Source organism: Myotis yumanensis, unplaced genomic scaffold (genome assembly GCF_028538775.1).
Source record: "Myotis yumanensis isolate MYYU_CA2020_CCGP unplaced genomic scaffold, mMyoYum1.0.hap1 SCAF_8, whole genome shotgun sequence".
In the NCBI taxonomy this organism is placed as follows: Eukaryota; Metazoa; Chordata; class Mammalia; order Chiroptera; family Vespertilionidae; genus Myotis; species Myotis yumanensis.
In genome coordinates this window covers 34,517,732-34,540,851 of record NW_027223759.1, presented here as the reverse complement: position 1 = coordinate 34,540,851, position 23,120 = coordinate 34,517,732, and the positions used below count along the sequence as shown (strand labels likewise).

The 23,120-nt window shown below is 61.8% G+C and overlaps 1 protein-coding gene across 1 annotated transcript; it reads right to left on the bottom strand.

Moving 5' to 3' along the window:
- Nucleotides 1–1,614: 1,614 nt before the first annotated feature.
- Nucleotides 1,615–22,682, bottom strand: ESPNL (espin like). Its single transcript, XM_070423372.1, has 9 exons — nt 22,389–22,682; nt 21,107–21,297; nt 19,166–19,352; nt 16,866–17,048; nt 13,797–13,928; nt 6,909–7,020; nt 5,846–5,958; nt 4,655–4,849; nt 1,615–3,222 (listed from the first exon to the last, which is right to left on the bottom strand). Exons 1-9 carry the CDS (start codon nt 22,680–22,682, stop codon nt 1,615–1,617), a joined length of 3,015 nt encoding a protein of 1,004 aa, XP_070279473.1.
- Between the last annotated feature and the right edge of the window lie 438 nt (nt 22,683–23,120).

Sequence of the window (23,120 nt, the reverse complement as noted above, 5' to 3'; positions counted from 1 at the left end):
CCAGGCAGCTCCCGTCAGGCTCCATCAGACATGCTTTGGGGCCAAGAGCTGGGGAGCAGCGTGGAGGTGTTTGTGGGAGCCCAGGGTTGGCGCTCTGCTCATTGGGACCTGCTCCTTGAATAATGACCACAGGTGGGCGAGTGTCACTGTGGTCTCAGGACAGAGCACCTCCCCACAGGACCTCAGTCCGCCCTGACCGTGACCCTGGGAGGGCAGGTCAGCTCTGCACCCGTTCGAAGGTGAGGAAGCGGAGGCTCTGCGGGGTAAGGACGGTGACGCCGAGATGAGGACTCGGGTCTTGGTGCCCACCCAGAGCTGGGACCCGCTCTGGGCACAGGCAGCTTTCCCCGGGGCAGCAAGCACAGCGTGAAGACCAGCCAGGAATGGGAATCTTTATTTAGCAAATCTGTGTCCTCCTTTCGGGCCTGGCAGCCTTGGCCGCCCAACACTCCGACTACATCTCCCAGGTGTCTCTCCCTGTGGGACCCCGAGTGGGCTGGCCGGGAGGGCTGTTCCATCCCATGACTCGTCTGCTGTGCTTGTCCGTCAGGGGGCCTGGCTGCAGGGAGGTGGCAGCCAGAGGAAGTCCTGAGGCCCCTCCCCACACACTGCTTATTGGGGCCTTGGAACAGCTGCAGGAAACCCTCCCCAAGTCCCCTGGGGAAACCCCACAGCCTGGGGCCATCATCCTGCTGCCCTGGGGCTGGGACAAACCATTCGGGGCTCCCTTCGCATCACCTGTTCACAAGATGCTCTGTTCACCGGAGGCTCCCTGGGGGCGCCCACCCCCTTTCTCAGCTTCTCACGGAGAAGGGTGTGGGTGACACCTGGGCGGCCACAGGAGAGGCTGAACCTCATCGCGGCCGAGCTAGTGTGCCCCCACCCCCCACAAGTTCTCTGGATCTGGCAGCCCACCTTTGAGGGCGGGGCAGTGCCCCTCTGCTCAGAGCCCTTTTCAGCCACTGCCTGCATCACAGCCGTCCCTGCTGCCTGGGCCACGTGGCGTGGGCGGGGCTGTCAAACTGAGGACAGGAGCCCCACAGGGAACCAGGTCCCCTGGAAATCCCGGGGTGGGTGCATGTGTCAGCGGGTGGCTGCGGGTGACCAGTATGCACCCGTGTGAGCACCTCCCTGACCCGGGGCATTCGGGGGGCAGTTCTGACAGGAAGGCCTCTGCCATTGGCTCCTGTTCTCTCCACCCCCACCCCCAACCCTCTCCCATTTCCCAGAAAGAGAGGCCAGGGGACGTGGGGGGGCAGCCTGAGCTCAGCAGGAGAAACCGAGGCCGGACACCCAGGCACTGGGAGGAGGACCCACGGAGAACATGGGCTGCCATCCCAGGTGCGCAGGGGACAGTCGGGCAGAGGGACCTGGGGCTGGGACAGGAGTTGGTCAACTTCGGGGCCGAAGGAGAGCGGAGAGGCCTCTTGGGGTCTCTGAGGCTGAGCCCAGAGCCGAGGAGGAAGGATTCAAGGGCAGGCCTGGGGGGCGCTAGCACGCTGAGTGTCTGCCTGCCTGGCCGGGGCTCACCTGGCCACCAGGTGGATGAAAAAGGACAAGGGGAGAGAGACCCGAAACCACCCCAGGGCCCCTGCGGAAGGGCTGCCAGCCCTCTCAGTCTCCGAAGCTGAACATCTCGGCTTCTTTCTCCTTCCAGAAGGCGAAGCTTCGGTCGATGTAACCGCAGATGTCCTCGCTGTTGAAGCTGCCCCGCTGGGAGCCGGACCCCAGCCGCTGAGCTGCGGGCTCGGGGCCGCCACTGGGGCTGGCGGTGTGGGGCAGGGGCCCGAGCGGGGTCAGGCCTGACTTGCGGCCAGGCTCGGCGTCCCAGGCGGGACTGCGGTTGGAGCCGAAGAAGCGGGCTTTGATGTCCTCGAAGCCATCGGTCCAGGCCCGGCGGCCGGAGGCCACCTCGTCGGTCACGGCCTTGTGGAAGGCCCGCGCGGCCTCCCAGCCGTGGGCGCCCAGGTGCTCGAAGACCTCGAAGCAGAGCAGGTGGCGCATCTTCCTCTCCTCGGCGGGCAGGTCGCACTCCAGGAGCTGGAAGTAGCCCAGCATGAAGAGGTCCAGCGTGAGGCTGCCGTAGGGCACGGGCGCCCCATCCACGTGGGGCAGGAACTGCTCCGGAGACAGGAGGCCCTGGGGCCGCCGGCTCAGCCGCCGCAGCTGCCGGGCAGGCACGTGCGCCAGGATGGCCTTCCAGTTGCCCAGCAGGTGGGTGATGATGGTCCGCTGCTGCCACAGGTGGCCCAGCCGAGGGCCCTCGCTGGGCGGCGGGGAGGGCGGCGGAGGAACCCTGGCCACCGCCTGCCCTCGCGGCCCAGCGCGGCGGGCCTCCAGGGTCCTGCAGGCCGCCGTCTTGAGCGCGGGTGTGTAGGCCGACTTCTTCCAGTGGCTGAGGAACAGCATGACGATGCGCTCCTTCCGCAGGTTGGCCAGGTCAGGGCTGTGCCCGGCACCCACCTCCGACGGGGCCTCCTCACAGCTGATGCCTGAGTCGCTGGCCTCCTCGGTGTCGCCTGGCCCGGGCTCCCCTCCGATCGGGCTGCCCCGGGGCTGCGGGGGGGCGGGCCAGCAGCCCCTGGGGCACTGCCCGGGCAGGGCCCCTGCCTCACAGGGTCCGAGGTTTGGGATGCAGGGCAGGCAGGGGGCCGACTCGAAGTTGCCACGGAGCGTCCGCACAGACACCCCACACTCCTGGATCTCACGCTGGGCCTCGCTCTGTGGGGGGCTGGCCGGGGCCTCCCTGCTGGCCTCCTGGGGGGGCTGCACGGCCGGTTTCTCCTCACCCTGCACCAGCCCGTTCATGCCCTTCAGCAGCAGCGACATGCTTCGCACCAGCCGTGCCACATGGCTGCACCAGAAGGGCAGGGGCTGCCCGCCGGGCACGGTCTCCACGGCCACCTCAGGGCCCGAGGGCTCGGGCACTGGGCAGGGGGCTTCCTCGCCCTCCAGCCCTGGCGCCCGGGGCAGGAAGTGGCTGTTGACGGTGATGCTAACCAGGGGCTCGGGCAGCAGGGCCTGCAGCTCTGCCGCCAACTGGCCCAGCTGGCTCTCGTACTCCTGGCAGCGTCTTCGCAGCTGCAGGTCGGCGATCTGCTTCTCCAGGTACACCAGGTCGTCCTCCGTCAGCAGCTCCCCGAAGGGGCCCAGGATGGCCTGGTGGGTCTGCGAGTACCGCCAGGCCGCCTGCTCTGTGGGGCCCGCGCTCCCGCTGTCCTCCTGGGCACAGGGAGGGCTGGTCAGCGGGTGACTGGGAGGGCATGCTCCTTCCTGCTGGACTCAAGCTCCCTGAGGTGGCCTGCTCCCGGTGCCCCTGGAGAGCCCAGCCCTGGACACCAGCTGGCTCTTGCCTGGACTTAGAGACTGAAGGTCAGGGTAGTCCCCCAGCCCTAAGGGGGCCCAGCCTTCCCTTTCAAAGAAAGTGGGTGTCTGCTCTGCCTAATCTCTCCCCCTCATCTCCCCAATGTTTAATGCAAAGATCTCTCTCCTCAGAGCCTCCTGCTCCTCCCGCCAAACTCCAGAGCCTTCTGTGATGGAGGGCGGCCTTGGAGGATGGCAGCCTCAGCCACTCTGCTCTGGGTTCTCTCGATGGTTCCCCCCGGAACCCCTGGGCCCTCCCTGCCCCAGTGCTCACAGTCTTCGGGGGACAGACACGGAGGGACCCTGAGCTGGGCTCCCTGTGGGTCCAGGCCCCGGGCCTCTGATTACCTCTCAGAACCCCCGGGGGAGGCGCCCATTTCACAGGTGAGCTACCGCCTGGTTGCCAAGAGGCCTAACCTACCTGGTGCCAGGCGTGCTCTGCACTAAGTTCTGAGAGCCAGTCAGTGGGTATTTAGCTCAGGAGCCCGTGGGCAGGGAGGGGCCACGGTTCTGGGAGGGGCTTTGACGTTTATTTCCTGTTAATGACTTAAATAGTCGCAGGTGACAGGTATTATTGTTCTGCAGGGGCTGCTCTACAGCAAGGGGTGCAGAGCACCTCATTCAGACAAAACCGTGTCCCTCCAGGGTAGGCCTCTAGGACTACTGTCCACACGGCAGGCGAGGGAGCCCGCCAAAGTCCACCTCAAACCACAGCCCTCCTCTGCTCAATTTTCTTTTCTGTTTTAATCCTCCCCAGAGGATATTTTCCCATTGATTTTCAGACAGAGTGGAAGGGAGGGAGGAGACAGGGAGAGAGAAACATCGATGTGAGAGTGACACACTAAACCTAACCCGACCAGGGCCAGAGATCGAACATGCAACCACAATCGAGGTATGTGCCCTGGATGGACCCTTGGAATGAACCCGTGACCCTTGGGTCCTCGGGCGGACGCTCTAACCACTGAGCAACCGGCCAGGGTTCCGCTCAGGCTTTCAAAGACTCCCCTGAGGCCTTGCAGCGAGAGGTTCTGTAATATCTGCTGTCTCTTCTCTGACCTCACCTCTGCCCACTGTCCCTCATTCGCTCCACTCCTGCCTCCTCCTGGTCCTCCCTTGGGCCAACTCATTCTGCCTCAGGACCCCACCTTCCATGTCCCCCTTCCAGGACAAAGCTCCCGCCCCGCCCCCGCCCCCGCCCTGCCCCTGCCCCCACCCCGTCCTCTATCCTCTGGCTCCACCCCTCCCCTCCCGGCCCCGCCCCTCTCTCCCCATCCCACTGGCCCAGCCCCACCTGAGCTTCCCGGGCAGGGTCAGCGCCCAGGCGTGCCTGCAGCTTCCGCACCATCACCTGCCGCTTCCACTCGGGGATGGGCCGGCCGCGCTCATCACGCGTGGGCACCAGCCCATCGAGGTCGCCAGAGGGCAGTCCATCCAGCTGTAGTGCGGCCAGGCCCTGGGGGGTATCCCCTGCCGCTGTCTCTGCCCCCTGTGCGAACAAGAGCAGGTAACTCAGGGCCCCTAGGGGGCCCTGCCAGGGAGAGGAAGGGAGGGCCACCTGGAGCCAGCACAGCCCAGGGAGGAGGGGCGGTGGGGGCTGGGCAGGGAGGGCGGGGAGACCAAGGACAGCACGCCCAGTCTAGGAAGTGTGAGCTTTCTGAGAGCAGGAACCCGCAGTGCCCCCTGTGGTAGGGGGGTTGGAGGGTGGGGAAGCGCTGGGTGAGAGGCAAGGAGAGATTCCTCCTGCTCTGCTGTGTCTGGCCGGGAAGAAGTTGCTCAGAGTAAGCCATGCAGATGGGCAAACAAGTTTGCAGAACAGTTGCATAGACAGTCTGGTGGCCAATTCTGGACTGCAGGACTTGCCAGGGCCTTTAAGGGGTCCCCCCCACCCCCACCCCCGATAACTCTCCAAGGGGGAGCAGCACTGTGCAGCATTTCCCAAACTGGCACAGGACATCTCAGCCGCTGAGCGTTCCAGGACCCATTCAAGGAACGGTGTGCAGGATTTGTAAGGGCCTCCTGCCCAGAAAGAGGGCAAGAAAGGAAGTGGGCCTCCCCCTCCCCATGGGTCCTGGCTGGCTGAGAGCTCCGAGGGGGAGGGGGAGGGCAGCGGCACCAGGCCCGCCCCGCTCCGTGGATGTTTGCTTCTCTGTATCATGACAGCAGCACTTTTGGAGGGGCGTGAAGCATCCTGAGTTCAGAGGTCAGGAGGAGGGAGCTTGGGACTCCCTGGGGTCAGAGAAGGGTCCCATGCCTTCTGTGCTGGGAAGATAAGCTGCTTGTGGCCCTGAAGTTCCCATCTCCTCAGAACCCACGGTGGCCTCCAGAGCCAGTCTGCGCCCAGGCTCGACCTGCCGCCTCCTGTGAGGAAGGCCCTGGCTGCCCCGGAAGTGGCCTGGCCTGGGTCACACCAGAGGACACTGGCTGGGCTCCGAGGGTTGGCTGGGGGCCTTGGGAGACAGAGATGTGGACGGTGAGGACGCACCGTAGTGACAATGATGGCGCTGGTGCTGATCCCCAGGGGGGCTGCGTGGGTCATCTGCTCCCTCGGAAGAGGCTGGTCAGGCTGGCCAGGCCAGGCCGGGCTGAGAGACGCTGCTGCTGGGTGGAAGGGGGAACTGGAGTCAGAGGGGCTTCCAGGGCAGGGGGCCGGGGAGCAGAGACCTGGGACCTGGGGTAGAGCGGCCTCCCTGAAGGATATTGGATTTGAAGCCAACGACCCAGCTAGCCCCCCTTCCCCAGAAGCACCCAGGGACGTGCACAGGCCTCCAGAGGCTGGCTGGTTGGAGAGCCTGCATTTTATTGTGATCGTCCCATTCCGAGGCCAGTTCTCACCCTCCCCAGTCCTGCTACAGCCAGTGGTCTGGGGACCTGCTGCCGCCCATTGAGCCACAAAGCCTGTCCTGTCCCACCCTCAATGCCCCTGAACCCACACAGAGGCACACACCAGGGCCCCACCCTGATGAGAAACACATTCTGCATCACACCCGGGCCACACAGTCCTGCCTGGCGACAATGTACCCCATGAACTGCTGCTGCCTCACTACGTAGGGGCCTGCGAACATTTCTCGGCTGCTCCATTCCATTTTGATAAATGCAGGTCCGGGTGGTGAAGCAGTTTAAGGACTGTGTCCCTGTCCCTGCTGGTGTTCAGACAGCAGCAGCAGCAGCAGCAGCAGCATGTCTGTAGGGGAGTCCCCGCTGGACTACGGAGGCCCAGAGAGTGAGGGGGCTGCCCATCACCACACAGGCAGGGCAGTCAGGCCCCAGGGGCCCAGAGCTCACAGAGGGACCCTGACTGGGCAGGAGGCTGTTTAATTGGTCTCACTTTAAAGCAACAAAGACAACAAAGGAAACCTGGAAGAAGCTGGGGATTGGGCAGTGGGAGGGGGTGACCCCAACCAGGTCCTGAGTATCCTGAGCACAGTTGCCTGGAGTCAGCTACCCCCTCACCCCCCCACCCTCAAAGGACCTCGGGGATGAGGCCAGCAGTGCCCACTCCTGGTACCCACGGCCCAGGCCCGTCCTCCCTGGAGAAGTGTACTCACAGGTGGGGCTCCTGAGACCTGAGCCCCCTCTTCCATCCTCTGGGGAGCGCCTCGCAGCCGACAGTGGAGGAGGGGGGAATGGTGGGGGTGGGGGTGTCATCAGGAGCGGCACCTGGAGGTGGACAGACCTGATCAACGGGAGGCCCAGGTGAAGGTGCGGGGTGTCCAGGCTAGCCTGGCCCATCTCGTGCATCTTAGAAAGGCCTGGAGGGGGTCAAGTGTCCCTCCAGGTTCTGCCCCCCATGTCTCTCCACTCCCTCCACACCGGGTGACCAGGGCTCCCAAACACCTACCCACTTGTCTGAGTGCCACTACTCACTGTGCCCCCCAATGCCACCACCACCACCAGGGAATCCCTATCTCAAGGCCCAGCTCATGGGCTCCCTCTAGAGCAGCGGTTCTCAATCTGTGGGTCACGACCCCTTTGGCGGTCGAACGACCCTTTCACAGGGGTCACCTAAGACCATCGGAAAACACATATATAATTACATATTGTTTTTGTGATTAATCACTATGCTTTAATTATGTCCAATTTGTAACAATGAAATTGGGGGGTCACCCCAACAGGAGGAACTGTATTAAAGGGTCGCGGCATTAGGAAGGTTGAGAACCACTGCTCTAGAGGCAGCTTAACTCGGCAGCTGCAGTGCTGGGTTAGGACCTGGTGTCCAGCTTGTGCTCACAAGAGATGTGCACACACCACCCCCCACCCCCCAGACTGCCCCTGACTTCTGTGCTGAGACAAACCACCTGGAATGGTCTCCTCAGAGGAGAGCAGGTGCCTGGCCTCTGGGCTTAGGGGGAAACCACAAGGACCTCTTCTTAGCCACAGCAGGGGCCATGCGCTTGACCACACCTCAGGGCGGGGGTACTGTGCCCAAGACCTACCAGCAGTGTCCAGGCTCCCCTCCCTGGGCTGCCTGCAAACAGACACCACGATTGGCCCTGGGAGCCTGGGGTCTGGGAATCCATGCTGGGGGCGCTACTGGGTCACCCCCCACGTCACCCCCACAACCTGCCCCGTTTCTGGGGCAGGCCACAATCCTGTCCTTGGCCACCGCTCTGCCCCCCAAGCACTGACGGGTGAGCAGCCGGAAAGAGCCTTGGCGTGGAGGTTCCCCCCAGCTACGTCCCCCCCAGCTCAGCCTTGCTCAGCCTCAGTTTGGCATTGACCGTCGGGAGCCAAGACCCCTGGCCGGTGGACTCACAGGGCTGGCTGAGCAGGGGCCGCAGGCATGCAGGCTGCCCTGACACAGCAGGTGTTGCCAGCAGCAGGACTGTGCTCACCTCTCGCCTCTGCCTGTGCCGACTTAGGTGGCACAGAAATTCTCCAGGAGGACACCTGAGCTGTCCCCCAGGACCCCAGAGCCTTTTGGTTTAAAGCTGAAAGTTGAAGGCTGTCTGGCCCCGTCTCTCAGCTGGTGGACGCCTGGGGTCCTGCAGGGCCAGTGTGCCTCGGTGCCGTCTGGCATGAGGCTGCCCCATTCCGTCTCAGCTGGTAGGGCTGCACGCTGCCTTCTCTCCAAGCACCCTGCCCTGGCCAGCAGACCGCAGCTCCGCACCCCTCCCTCCAGTGGGCCCCTGGGTGATGTGGAGAGAGTCAGAGGACAAAGACCTGGTGAAATGAGCCCACGCAGGATGCGTGGTCGGGCCGGGACCCACGCTGCAGCTCGGTGTGATGCGCGGCCAGCTCTGCCTTGAAATTCTTCCTGTTTAAAAGGCGAGGGGCCTGCATTTTCACTTCACACAGAGCCTTGCACGGGGAGCCCTCACCATAGTTCTTCACCCACTGCCTCGGCTCCGAGTCACACGCCTGTCCAGGACCCTCCGTCCGCCATGGCCACTGGACAGGAACACAGCCTGAACCCCGCCTGCCCGGCCACCACCCACCTCACACCTCGCTCCTTGCAGGAATCCGGGAGCCCCAGAGCACAGCAGTTGGGGAGCTGCAGCAGGCACAGGGGGTGATCTGCCCGGCCGGGAGGACCTGTGGGAGTAGGGGCTGGGCTGCGAGCAGGGAGCTGTGGTGTCCTGGGCTGTCGGGGCTGTCACAGCTGCTACCCCCAGGAATGGGAGGCGTCACATGAATATTTGAAGGCAGAGGTGTCAGGTGGCCAGGCGGGCTGGGGCCGCATATGGGATCCCTTACCCTGCACCTTAACCCTCCACAGTGAAGGACCCAGGGAAGTGGACCCTCCGGGGAGGTGGGGCACCTGAGATCCCGGTCACATGAGAGGGAGAGACCACCTGGCGGAATCCCTCAGAGCAGTACCTGCACTCCCAGGACAGCCCCGGGCACAGAGGACAAGGGGCTTTCTCAGGGCCCAGCAGCTGGGACAAGGTGGAGCTGGGACCCCAGTCCTTGCTCCTGCCAGGACTGGAGCCCCTCGAGTCACTGCTCTGTGATTGGGCCCAGGGGCACCCGCAGTGGAGGAAGAGGCAGGCGGTGGGCGTCTCGCACCTACTAAGGAGGCCACATCCTGGCTGCTCTTTTCCTGGCGTTTCTCAGGGCCGTGTTCGCAGCGGGGACCCATACAGAGGTGCAGGCTGCTTACCGCTTGCTATAAAACGGGGCTGCCCGGGCTCTGGGGTCCTCGGCTGTGATGCAAACTTCCTGGGCGCAGAGCAGCCACCTGGGCCCATATCACACAACCCTGGGACTTGGGGGGCAACGGGACCCAACAAGACATGACGCTTGCCCTTCACCCTGTGTCACAGACCCAGGAGTCTCTTGTCTTCTTCCAGCGTCCATGAGGCGGACAGAGCCCGGCTTAGGAGCTGCAAACAGGGTCGGTCAGATGCCGGGCCCCGAGGCAAAGCTATAGAGCAGTGGTTCTCAACCTTCCTAATGCCACGACCCTTTAATACAGTTCCTCATGTTGTGGTGACCCCCCAACCATAAAATTATTTTCGTTGCTACTTCATAACTGTAATTTTGCTACTGTTATGAATTGTAATGTAAATATCTGATATGCAGGATGTATTTTCATTGTTACAAGTTGAACATAATTAAAGCATAGTGATTAATCTCAAAAACAATATGTAATTATATATGTGTTTTCCGATGGTCTTAGGCGACCCCTGTGAAAGGGTCATTCGACCCCCAAAGGGGTCGTGACCCACAGGTTGAGAACCGTTGCTATTGAGGCTGGTGGTGACAGGCTGATGGACAGAGGCGGGCTGAGCAGGGGCTCTCACCAAAGGGCCACTCCAATGCCTGGCCCCACTCAGCCAGGACAGGGCTGTGGGCTTGCCTGCCGGCCCTGCTCCCGGCCATCCTGGGAGCCCAATGGAATCTGCTCTGGGGGAGGGGCAAGACCTCCCCTCCCCTGGCAGTGTGCGCGCAGCTGGGATGGCAGCTGCCCTTCATGGGGGAGAGTGGAAGACGTAGGGAGCTGGAACTTGCTCGGGGACCCAGGGGAATGGACTTGGGCCTCCATGCAGCAGCTGCAGCTGGGGGGCCTCTGCCACCCTGTCCCGGGGGCTGAATCCCGCTCACTGCTCCAAGGAGCAGCTCTGGGGCGGTGCCCTGGGCCTCAGTTTCCTGGGAGAACTCTGCAGGTGTTGGGAGTTAAGGAGAGAGCCTGGCACAGACCTCGTCACTGCAGTGTCACAGTGACCTCTGAGTTTCAGCTAGGACAGGGGCCTGCTGCCGTGTTTCCCCGGCAATGGGCGTCCCACACCCCTGCATTCCTCACTTAGGCCCGGACAGGAACCAAATCTACAAGGACCAGAAGCGGCAGACGGTCCCGACCTGTGGGCTCCTGACAGTGGGCATGTTACCCCCAGGTCGGGCAATTGCCCCAAGGCTGGCGCCTTTCCCGTGGCCTGCAGTGTCCTCTGCTGTGTTTTTGGTGAGATTTGAGCAGTGCTCTGCTGACCATGCATTATACATTGAGGACAGCTGTCGAGCCGGGTTACAGGCCTGTAATGCCACCCGGCCGGCAAAATCATGACCCGCAGCTGGGCTGGACACCGGTCACCACGGCTGAGATTCAGCCAGGCCTGCCCCTCCCTTGGGGAGGAGGCTTCCGGGGGAGGCCTTGCCCTCTCTGGGCCTCAGTTTCCCCATCTGTAAAATGAAGGGGTTTTAGGACCCTTCTGGACCTGGCGGGGGTGGGTGGCAGGGGGATGGTGCCTGCAGGGTGGTCAATGGGTGTCTCTTTTACCCTGCAACTAGGCTCCTCAATCCCATTTTACAGATGAAAAAATCGAGGCTCAGAGATACCACCTGCTGGGCAGAGTCGCTCCAATCTTGGTGGTAATGAGGGTGGGGCAGGGGCAAGTAGGACAGTGGATGCCATGGAGGTGTGGGGGATCCTGGCTTGCCACCCTGGGCTGCTGCTCCTAACTGCTGCCACCAGGACCTCACTCACACCCAGCCTCAGAAGAGGGAGTCAGGGTGCAGGGGGCCCCTCTAGCCCCTGCCCCACCCCTCAGTGTGCAGAGGGGCTGCCCAGGGAGCAGAAGGACTTGGCCGAAGTCAAGGTGGAGAGGTCGAGGCAGGGCCTGCACTTCCCCAGCAGCATGCAGGACCCCACTGTCCTGCAGACCAGCCCACGAAGGGGGCGCCTCCCACAGGGCAGGTCTTGTCTCCACCTGTCCGGCCTCGGTCCCCGGGCTGCCTCTCTTGGGACCCGTGGTTGTGGCTTTCACCACCTCCTTCGAGCCTGACATGGGAAGAGGCCAGCGCAGGTGACCTCTGGATATTGCGTTTCCATCAATATTGTATCAGGCGCACAGCCTCCCGGGCCTCGGCCCCCAGCTGACGGCACCCTCCCGCAGGGCCGAGCCTGCGCCCTGCGAGTGTGAGGCAGGAGTCCTGGTGCGGGAACAGTCCAGCCAGTGGCGAGTGGCTAGCACCCCCTGCTGCCCGGTGCTCACTGAGGGAGAAGAGAGAGGCCCCAGGTCCAACCCTGAGACCAAACGGGCTCCTGGAGCTCACTGGACACACCAACTCAAGGCCAAGGGTCTGCATCTGAATGCGCCGTGCCAGCCGTCAGCCCAGTCGCAGGCCGGAGGGGCTGTGGGTCGGAAGGAGGCAGACAAGCCCACCCACTCTCCATCACAGGAGGAGCGTGTGAACAGGCTGGGTGCGGTTGGGGGCCTGCACACGTAGCCCAGGCTGGTTTGGGGAAGCTGCTGCCTTGAATCGTGTGGTGTCACCAAGAAGCCAGCCAGGACCCGAAGAACCACCAGGTAACCTGAGATGGGCTGGTTCCCCACATCCCAGGTGTCCGGAGAGCACCCATAAGCCCCGTCCACCTCAGAGAGTGGGACCCAGTGGCTGGAGGAGCTGGCAGATGTGCAGGAGCGGGGGATGGCGAGTGGGGGCAGAGACCCTGCTTGGACAAGCCCTGGCCATGGGCATGGCAGTGTGGCTGGCGGGGGACGGGCAAGGGACCCAGGGTGGGACCTGCTCCCTGGCAGCCAAGCAGCCACCCACTAGCCTCCTCATCTCAGCCGCCAGGCCGACCCAGTGACCACATAGGGGCCGGGAGGGACCCAGGTGGCTGGGCACCCCTAGCGGATGGACAGGGAAGCTCCGCCCACCACATCAGCAACTCACTGAGGTCCACCAAGTCCTCCAACCCAAGCCAGGGAAACGACCTTTAACCAAACACCGAATGCTTAGTAAAATGATTAGTAAATTACTTCAGCCGACCTGTAGTTCTTGTTTCTGAAAGTACGACGCCAGGGCAAACCAGGGCACTGGAGGGTCCCCGGAGCACCTGAGTGGCCCTGAACCTTGGCTGGTGGTGGCCGGGTGAGGATGTCCCAAGGCCCAGAGCCAGGGAGGACTGCAGCCCTGCCCGCACGAGGCCTGACGCCCCGAAGGACGAGGAGGCACAGCAGCCCTGCGCGAGACCGGCACAGGGACATGTCAGCTCTCTGTGCCTCAGGGCTGTCAGCTGAAATGGGGTCCAGCCATCCCAGGGCTGCCCGCCAAGGAGAAGTGGCAGGTTGGAAAGGGGGGGTGGGAGGCAGCCTGACTCCATCCTTACTAAACTGCTGACTCCACCCACATATCTGTCCACCCCCACCCATTGGCCTGTCCATCCACCATGATATCTGTCCATCCACCATGATATCTGTCCATCCACCCACATATCTGTCCATCCACCATGATATCTGTCCATCCACCCACATATCTGTCCATCCACCATGATATCTGTCCATCCACCCACATATCTGTCCATCCACCATGATATCTGTCCATCCACCCACATATCTGTCCATCCACCATGATATCTGTCCATCCACACCCTTATATCCATCCATGTGCTGGAGATGGGGCCAGCAGAACAGGCTTCTGTCCTCACAGACTGGGAAGTGGCTCAGGGAGGGTCATGGTCACACGCCCAGGCAGGAGGGGGGACGGGAAGCTGCTGCCTCCTGGGCTGCACAGGGCTGGCTGGGCCTCATGAGGGTCAGCTCACCAAGAACCCAACGTCTTGCTCCCACCCGTGGGTAACCTCAGCCTGACAGAGCATCACCCCGGGGAGCACTAGCCATGGGGGTCCAGAGTCAGAAGCATGGTTTCTTTGGTCCAGGTAGATGGCAGCCCCTGCCACAGCCCCCGTCACAGCCCCCGCCACAGCCCCCGCCACAGCCCCCGACACAGCCCCCGCCACAGCCCCCGCCACAGCCCCCGCCACAGCCCCTGCCACAGGACTGGTCATTGCTCAGTCATGGCTGCTGGCTCATGCCTAGTCCCAGCGCCCAGCTAGCTGACCTGTGGGGCTGGCTCAGTCCTGGCCCGGAACCTTTTTTCTGCAGAAGACATGGTAAACACAGAGCTTTCTAGCTAACTGGTCTGTCGGGGGCGGGGGGGGGGGGGCCTTCACCCTCACCCCAGCTAGGGTGACTGGGGACCCTGAGACTTACAGGCCGGGCCGTCTCCCGCAGGTACTGGGCGCAGTCCTGGTGTCCGTGGTACTCCGCCAGGTCTGCCGCCGTGTAGCCATCCTCATCCCGCAGGGAGGGGTCCACGTGGTGGGAGACCAGGGTCTGGCAGCACTGCAGGGAGGGGCACATGTGACCCACGGCACACAAGCCGATCCCACAGTACCCACCAGGCGCCATGGAGGGCTGGCACCACCCCCCCCGCTCCAGGTGGGACACTGAGGCTGCCAACATCTGAGGAACCTGCCTGAGAATCGCAGCATTCTCTGCACGCACAGCCTTGCAGGTACCAGCACCCCATCCTGGATGGGAACCCAGGTACTGAGGTAAGGAACTCGCTGAGGGCTCAGGTGGTAAGAAGGCAGCATGGCTGGGGTCCTCCCTGCTCGGAGCCTGACCCCGACCTTGCCCCTTGCCCTTGTAGCCCGTGTCCTGGGCTATAACTACAGAACCAGTTTCCATTTTTACAGCAACGCTCAGAGGGGTGTGCCACGTTTCCATGAAGAAGCTGGGACCCAGAGGGACTTGTGGCAGACCAAAGTCTGGACATTTGTGAGGTGGCTGTGCCAGCAGCAAAAACAGTGGGCAGAAGGACCCAGGTCAGGGAGGAGAGAAGCAGGTGGGCCAGACCCAGTAACGCAGAAAATGGAAGAGCCACGAAAGTCACTTTCCTGAAGCAGAGAAGAGGCAACAAGCAATCGAGGAACCACCAGGCCAAGACAGAAGACAGGAGTCGGAGGGATAAGCCCGGCACTCAGCGCGCTGATGCAGGAGAAAGTCATGACCTGGCGGTCCTTGCAGCCTCCTGGGAGGAGGGAGACCAGAAAACACCAGGGCCTGCGAAGGTGGGCTCTGACTCACCACTGCCGCTGCGGGCTGAGGGCACCCCTCGGAGGAGAGTAAACCAGAGCCAGCCAGCCCGCGCTCCCCATCACGCAGGGGCTCCAGGCAGCCTCACGCCTGGAACGCGGACTCAGATGATTCTGGGCTCGCAAGTCACACATATGCTGACAGGCAGAGGCAATCAAAACAACATCCCGGGCCTCAAATGACTCCTGCAAATCATTTCTCAAATATAATGTGCATCGTACAGTCCACAAGACCAGGAGCAGCAGGAAGGAGACCAGAACACGAACAAACAGACCTGCAGAAACAGACTGACCGACTGCGAAGCAACCGGGCTACGACTTTCAAAGAAATAAAGACCAAGCTGCAAAGTACAGGCATGGAATGATAAACCATAAAAACGGACACATGTAGATTTGAAAAATGACTAACTCAAGGTGGAGACCATCCTAAATAATAAAAGGCTAGTATGCAAATTGTCCCCTGGAACGGGAGTTCGACAGGGAGTTCGACCAGTGGGCAAAGCTGGCCGGCCAACCTACCGCATCCCCACCCCCTGGCCAACCTTTTGAGCTCGGCGTGTCAGCATTTTGAAAAACCCTAACTTAACTCTGGTGCCGTGTCACATATAGAAATTTTTTGATATTTGCAACCATAGTAAAACAAAGACTTATATTTTTGATATTTATTTTATATATTTAAATGCCATTTAACAAAGAAAAATCAACCAAAAAATGAGTTCGCGTGTCACCTCTGACACGCGTGTCATAGGTTCGCCATCACTGGTCTAAGACATTCACTCAGATTGAGGGAAAGGAATTCCACGTGGGGTCCCAAGTCGCCAGAAGGAATGGGCCTGAGAGGAAAGGGGGGGGGATCTGTGGCTATGTTTGAATATGTCTTTATTCATGTACTGAATAAAAAATAATGATGTATAGGTTTTTGAAAACTGTAGACATAAAACACATTAAAAACAGCAACCTCATCCCATTCTGGCTCTCCCTCCACCGCCCACCCCCGACCAGCTCTCTCACAGTCGGGACTGTGGGGACCATCATGCTCACCCCAGGAGGTAGCTTGTCCCAGAGATGGGGCAGTGAGGCCTTCCCCCGGTCCCTCACTGTGCCAGGCACCATTTTGGGTAGACTCCTGGGCCTCCTCACAGCTCCCTGGCCCCGTGGGGCTTAAGGGGCCCATATTACACAAGACAAAACAAGGCACCAGGAAGGATAAGAGGCCTCACACGTTCAGACACCAGGAAGTGGGCAGCCTGGGTGCAGAGCAATGGCTCTCAGAACCCATGACCTTAACCATCACCCCAGACCGACAGCATCAGAGGACGCAGGGCTGGAAGGCACCCTGAGCATGAGTTAGTGCAGGGTCCTCCATTCCTAATGTCAGTCCCCGTGCCCCCTTTTTATCACAAATGCTTCCTGATGCCTCAGTCAGGATTCTAAAACGAACTCCATATACGAGTGTGCTATAATTTACCTGCACACATGCTTTTTATTTTTTTAATATATTTTTATTGATTTTAGAGAGGAAGGGAGAGGGAAAGATAGAAACATCAATGATGATGAGAGTATCCTCCTGCACGCCCAACACTGAAAGCCTGCAACCTAGGCATGTGCCTTGATTGGGAGTCGAATCATAACCTTCTGGTTCATAGGTCAACACTCAACCACTGAGCCACACTGGCCGGGCTGCACACATACTTTTAAAATAATCAGCACCCCCCTCTAACTCTAACATACAGGTGAAGAGAGAAAGATATAATGTAACAAGTGTGCATTTTGCTGTAAATGCTCAGGTGCAATGGAACAAAGGACACAGCCCAATGGGCATATCGGGGTGAATCAGAAAGGCACCTAAATGAGTAAAATAGTCCTTACTGAGTGCCCCAGGCACACGCTTTCTGCGCTACCTCTGCTCTCATTCACTGCCTTTGAGGCAGCACCTGTAGGTTGTAAAACACTGTACCACAAGTGACTCTCGTCCAGAGAAAGGCAGAATGTCTGCGTCTGATGCAGTACAATCAGTCGGTCACCTGCCTGCCACGCCGACCGGGTTGCACCCGTCTATCTGTGTATTCGCCTCCTCATCCCTCACCCGTGGGGGGTAATGTGTGTGGATATACAGCCACTTTGAATTCCAGTTTCCTCACTGACTGATGAGTTAAACAGAAGTCCCCCGGCGCTGCCTCACCTCCATCTGTCCGTTCTCCGCGGCGTCATGCAGGGGGGTCCCACCCCAGGAGTCTCTCATGATGGGGGCGCCCAGCAGCAGCAGCCGGTCGAGGATGGGTGTGTGGCCACCTCGAGCTGCGAAGTGGAGGGCTGTGGCCCCCTCGTTGTCCCGTGCGGTCAGGCCGATGTCGGTGAAGGTGACCTGGAGAAAGGGGGGAGAGGAGCCAGGTGAGGCTGAATGGGGTGACCACTCCTGGGGGTGGCCACCAGGAGGAGGACATGGAGCCCTGGGAGGTGACCTTGGGGGCCGGGGCACCACTCCCCAGGAAGCCCTGGGACAGAGCTAGCTCCTCACACTCAGCCTGCCATCATCCCAGCGCCTGGAACCTCCAGAACTGTGTGTTGGGAAATGAGATCTGGTTTTACTGGGAGCCTCCAGTCCCCAAATCCGCCCCAGCCCAAATCTTAAGCAGAACACCTCCAGGGCGGGTTTCACACATCCAATGAGCAAAACGCCTCGAGGGCACCTGGGAGACCGCAAACAGATGTCTACAGCCTCTGGCACTGGGGGCATTTGGGCCCTGAGCTCCCCCAGCACAGATACAGGCGGGTGACATTGGGCAGCGGGTCCTGCCGGCCTCTCAGAGCGCGGGACTCGGACCTGGTCATCCTGTGGCTTGGGCCCTGTCCTGCTGGCAACCACCTCTGTGAGGGCACCAGTGGTCTCTGGTCCAGAGCACTCAGCTGCCGTGGGGGGATGCGAGGGGCGGACCCTGGGGTGCCCACCCACTTCTACGGGCACACTGAACTGTGGCCTCGGGACAGGCTGACCTAGTCTGCCAACAAGACGTTAGGGCCTCTTCCAGGAACACCCTGCCTTCCTGAAGGAAGAGGCTGGTGGATGTGGGTGCCCCCTTTACTCCCTCTTCCTGCCTTGAATGCGGCCAACTTTCACCCCGAGCAGAGACGAGCCCATGGGGTTGATCCACTGTCACCGGCCTCCTGCTCCTTCTGTGGGAGGGACGGGCTTTGGTTGTTCGGTCCACGCATCACCTGTAGCCCAAAGCACTGCTGGCTCATCCCACCCTCAGCCGTGTCTGTGAGGGACAGAGGCCTCCCACCAGCCAGCACCCCAAGGGCAAGGGTGCCCACCCTGGAGCCGGTGGGCCAGGCTGGATGGAGGCTGCCCTCCCCCCTGGCCATCCTACAGGGAGTGGGGCAGGGAGTCCATCTGGAAAGGCCTTTCTGGTCCAGGGCGGCATGGCCCCAGCTGCTCCCTCCCTGGGGTGAGCCTCTGGGGGGCTCAGAGGTCCCTCTTCCCTCCTGCCCACCTGTCCTGGGCACCACACAGCCTGCTGGCTCACTTCATACGCGAAGCACCTGCTATGCGTGGCCCTGCTGCCAGAGACGGCCAGGACCCACCCCGGGCCCAGGATCCTCCAGGTGAGGGGAGGCCGAGGTCTGAAATGGATGGGCTCACACCTACAGGGAGGGGATGTGAGGACAACGCCCCAGACTGTCAGGGGGGTGACAACTGGAGAGCCTCAGGGCTTTCTCCGCGGGGCAGGGCCCACTTGGCAGGAGGACCCCTGGCGGAGACCTGGCCTGTGCCAAGGTGAGGCCCTGTGAGTGCCTGGGGGGAGGGGCAGGAGGTGCCGGAAAAGGGAGGCTGGAGGTGACCGCTGGCGGCCTCTGAGGCCCAGGTGAGCAACGGGACTTCATCCTGAGGACTTCATTCATTTGCTCACTAAACATCTCCAGAGCCCTGACTGCATGCCAGGCCCTGAGACGCAGCAGCCGGACAGAGTCCCTGCCTCCCAGGGTGGGGACAGACAACCACCAAGATAAAGAAGTCAGAATTAGTGTGTCGGGTGTTGGTGCCATGGAGGAAAGACGACAGGAGAGGGCTGGGCACAGGGTGGCTGCCATCCTAGCCAGGTGGGCAGGCAGGCAGTGGAGGGGTCCTGGGGAGCTGCCTGCCAGGCAGAGGGGGCAGCCCATGCAAAGGTCCCTGGGGAGTGAGGCTGGCTTGCTGGAAGGGCTGGGGAGGAGGCCCCTGGGGAGTGGGGAAGGGCTGTGCACTCGAGGCTGCATCCCGGGCCCTGCCTGAGCCTGCTGCCCACGCTGCTGGGAGTGATGGGCGGGCACATCCCATCCCCAACAGGCCTGTGGGTCCCCAGTTCTGCGGTGGGCAGACAGATCCAGGGGGTGGGCCCCCCACCGCAGCCAGGCCCTGCTTGCTGGGAGGGACTCTGGGGAGTAGGCAGGAGCTGGGGCCAGCCTTCCGGGGACTCCCTGTCCCCACCCAGTCCCCCTTACCAGCCAGACGACTAGAGAGTAGTGTCCGCGGGCGGCGGCAGCATGCAGCGCGCTCATGCCGTCCAGGGCGCGCAGGTGCACGTCGGCGCCGCAGTCCTTCACCAGGAACTGGGCCAGGTGCAGGTGGCCCTCCTGGCAGGCCAGGTACAGCGGGGAGGCGCCGCTGCGTGTCCGCCGGTTCACGCTGCTGTGGGGGAGGGCGAGGTTCAGAGGGCGCTTGGCCAGGGGTCACAGGGGTGGGGGTGGGGACGGATCCAGCTGAGGACCCAGATCGCGGGGAGGGGAGGTCCGGCACTGGCCAGCTCCAGCTCCCTGACCCGCTGACGGGTCCCAGCTAGTCACCTGTAGGCTTGCACAGGTTTCCCACCGCCCAAGGGAACCAGCTGAGGCTGGGGAAGTGGGGATGAGGGCTCTGGCTGCTGGAATCCAGCTCCGCCCACTCCCCATCAAGCTGTGCGCCTCTGGAGTTGGCCAGCAGGGGGCGCCTCAGGGTGACTAGCCCAGGGACCTGCAGTGGGCAGGTCAGTGAACTCAGAGCTGAGCCTACCCTGTAAAAGGGGACATTGTGAGCCGGACACTAGACATCCATCCCATCCCATCCATGGGCACTCGGGCCTGGCATTTGGGGCCGGTGTGAATGGACTGGAGCAGGTCTTGGGATTTCCCGAATCCCCTCTGCCCCCACCTGCTGCAGGGCCATTGACTCGCTGCAGGGAGGGGCCACCCTCTACCTGCCGGGAGCCGGTCCATCCTTGCTGTTTCAAGGGACCTGGCGTATATGGCATACTGTTCTTAATATGTTTGCTCCCCTTCTTGGCGCTATGTGTTTTAACCAAAGTCACCTCTCCGAGAAAGGTTGTTTCCCCAGGTAGGAATTTTTCCCTGAGGTTAGGGAGGGGATACAACCCCTTAATTAAGTGCCAGGCGGGTAGTTAAACTACATAATCTTTACTCCCTGGAATGGAGATAAGAAACGCCCTAACCTTTGTAATAGAAATTGACAGGATTAAAATCGGCTGGTATAAATACGGATGTAACAAGACAATAAACGTCAGATCCTAACCAGAACCTAGCCAGAGAACATGGCAAAAGATCCTGGACCGAACCTGGCTACAGAACTTCACTGGAGAACCTAGACAGAACATGGCAAAAGAACCTGGATAGAACCTGGCTAAAGAACCTGGTGACTGAACCTGGCTGGAGAACCTGGAGAACCTAGCTGGAGAACCTAGCCAGAGAACATGGCACCAGAACTTGGTTGGAGTTCCTAACCAGAACTTCGCTGGAGATCCTGGAGGGAGAACCTCACTATGTTGATGGACTGAAACCAGTTTCCATGTCATTCATTCTTTGCCGACTCCGTCCACACCTTTGGGGATCCCTGGACCTGCTGGGGCTGCACCCCAGCACCTACCCAAGGCTGACCCCTATCCCCTGATGACACAGACTTCATCTCTGGCTCCTGCAGTGGTGCCAAGTGGGATGTTGGCCTCTGGGGCACGGTCCTTCCCATTTGTGTGTGTACACGTGTGCATGTGTGTGTGCAAGTACATGTGTGCATATGTGTGTATGTGCATGTGTGTGTGCGTATGTTTTAATGTGAAGTCTCCCAGTTTTCAAATGGCAGAAACTACTTTAAAAACTGTGGGTCTAAGAGACTCCGTGGCCAGCGTGGACACTCTGGGGAAGATCCGCAAGGCAAGTCCCAAAGGCCTTCACCAAGGGGTGGGAGTGGGGGCGGGGGGGCAGGAATAAGAACGCTGTTCACTGCTGAGATGCAAGGTCTTGGGAACACATGTGTGGCAGTGGGGACAGCCAGGCTTGCCCATCCCTGTGTCCTGTCCCTGTGTGCCTGCCAACCAGCTGTTCTCCGCCCCTGGGTGCAGCCTCCTCAGCGGCCAGGCCCCCAGACTGCCGACAGGAGGCGCTCCAGCCCCTCACCTTCGGTGGGCAGCCGCCAGGAGCTTCAGGCAGGTCAGGTCCCCGCTGACAGCGGCGTGGTGCAGCGGCAGGGCCCCCTCCAGCGTCTCCAGCGTGGCTGCGTGGCCCTCTCGGAGCAGCCACTCCACCAGCACCGGGTGGGCGAAGCGGGCGGCCAGGTGTAGCGGGGAGACACCCGAGTCATCTTGGTCCTACCGGGGCACAGGCAGGGTGGGGAATGGGTGGCAGGTCTGGACTCACCCTGCTGGGCAGAACCTGTGGCCTGAGCCAGCCTGGGGTCCACCCTGCCAGGGACCCCGCCTGCTGGAAGCTTCTGCTCCCTCCTCTGCCCCCTGCTCCCTCCAAGGCCAGGGAGGCCCTTTCTTCTAAGTGAGGCGACCTGCTCAGGGTTAGAGGCCGGGCCAGGGCTCAAGTCCAGGTCTGGGTCAAAATCTGTGACCCTGCCACATGCACAGTCAGAGCACAGCCATGCCCCTTCCCAATCTCTGCGAGCAGTCAGAAAGGCTTCCGCTTGCCCACCAGTGCCGCGCCAGGCTTGGTGGCCTCCTGACCTCGGCCCCACCCCACCCCACTGAGTGCCCACCCCTAGCACAGGCCCTGGCCGGGAGCATTTCCACTGCGGGAGCCGCAGCCGGGGGGCCTTCCCCCAGGCACAGCACGGACAGGCAGCACTCCCGCCGCTGCCCCTGGTGGTGGTGACTGGGCAGCCTCAGGCTGTGACCAGTGAGTCTTCCCTCTCCTGGGACCCAGCGGGTCCCCCATGCCCACTCGGCTCTGTCGGAGCTTTCTCACAGTCTCTCCTCACGAAGGGGTATCGGACAGGCAGGAACAGGGCAAGGACGGGCCCTGGTAGAAATTCCCCCACAAGCTCGTCCTTGAACCCTGGAGACGTCTCTCTAGCATCAGGGCCTCAGACTCGCTCGGGGCTCCAGCTCCTGAGCCCAAGTGCCCACTGTGCGTGCCTGTGCCTTTCTAGATCCCAAGAAACAGGCCCCCTGGGACCAGGCCTGATGAGAACTGGTGGGACCCCCACCGGCAAGGCCAGGCGCTCCTGTGCGGGGAGGTGGGTGCGATGGGGAGACGAGGTGGTTTAGGAGGTGGCCTTGGCTTGCAAGGGCTTTGTGTTGCTGAGGGGGTGGGGGTGGGGGGAGGGCAGAGACACTGCACAGACTGAGCTGTGAGTTCCTGAGAGAAAGAGCCCAGGGCAGAGGACCTTCTAGCTCACAGCTCACTCCTCCCTCTGTTCACAGGGACACTGCCTTCCGCGTTGCCCTCTGCTCACCTGCAGACCGCAGCCCCCTTCACGCACCAGCCAGCACAGCTCCGCCAGGCTGCCGGTGGCAGCTGCGTCGTGTACCGGGGTGGCCCCGTTGTGGGCCCGCTGGTTGCCGGGCAGTTTGGCCCGCTGCACCAGGAACTTGACACAGGCCAGGTGGCCGGCCCGGGTGGCGTGGTGCACCAGGCCAGCCCCCAGGGCGTCGACGATGCCTGGGCCCAGGGCGCCAGCCTCCAGCAGCTGCTCCAAGGTGGCCAGGTCCCCGTCCTTGGCGGCCACGAGCGCCCGCTGCTCCTCCATCCTCCTGCCCAGCACCCGCAGGCTCTCAGGCTCACGCACAGGCCCGGGCTTCCTGTTTCAGGCGTGGACGCAGCTCCCAGCTCTGGTTACCCGATAAGCAGCCCACAGGGCAGATGGGAGGCGGCAGGGTGCAAGGGGGGGGGGGCAGGCCTTGGGGATTGGGCCACAAGCCCTGCCTGAGCCACTCCCGCTGTACTGAGTCGTGATGGGGAGAGGGCACAGGGTACAGGGGAAGGGCTCACACCATGTTGAGATCAGGGGCTGGACACCGGCCAGTGGACACTGCCCCTCGCTGGGCCATGCCTCTTCCTCCCGTGGGGCGAGGGCCGAGGATATGTCTCAGCCTGGGATGAACTTCCCACATCCAGCCACAGCTTAGTTGCAAGATCCTCTGAAGAAAGCAGCAGGCCCCCAGCCCGGGCAGCAGCCCTGAGCCCG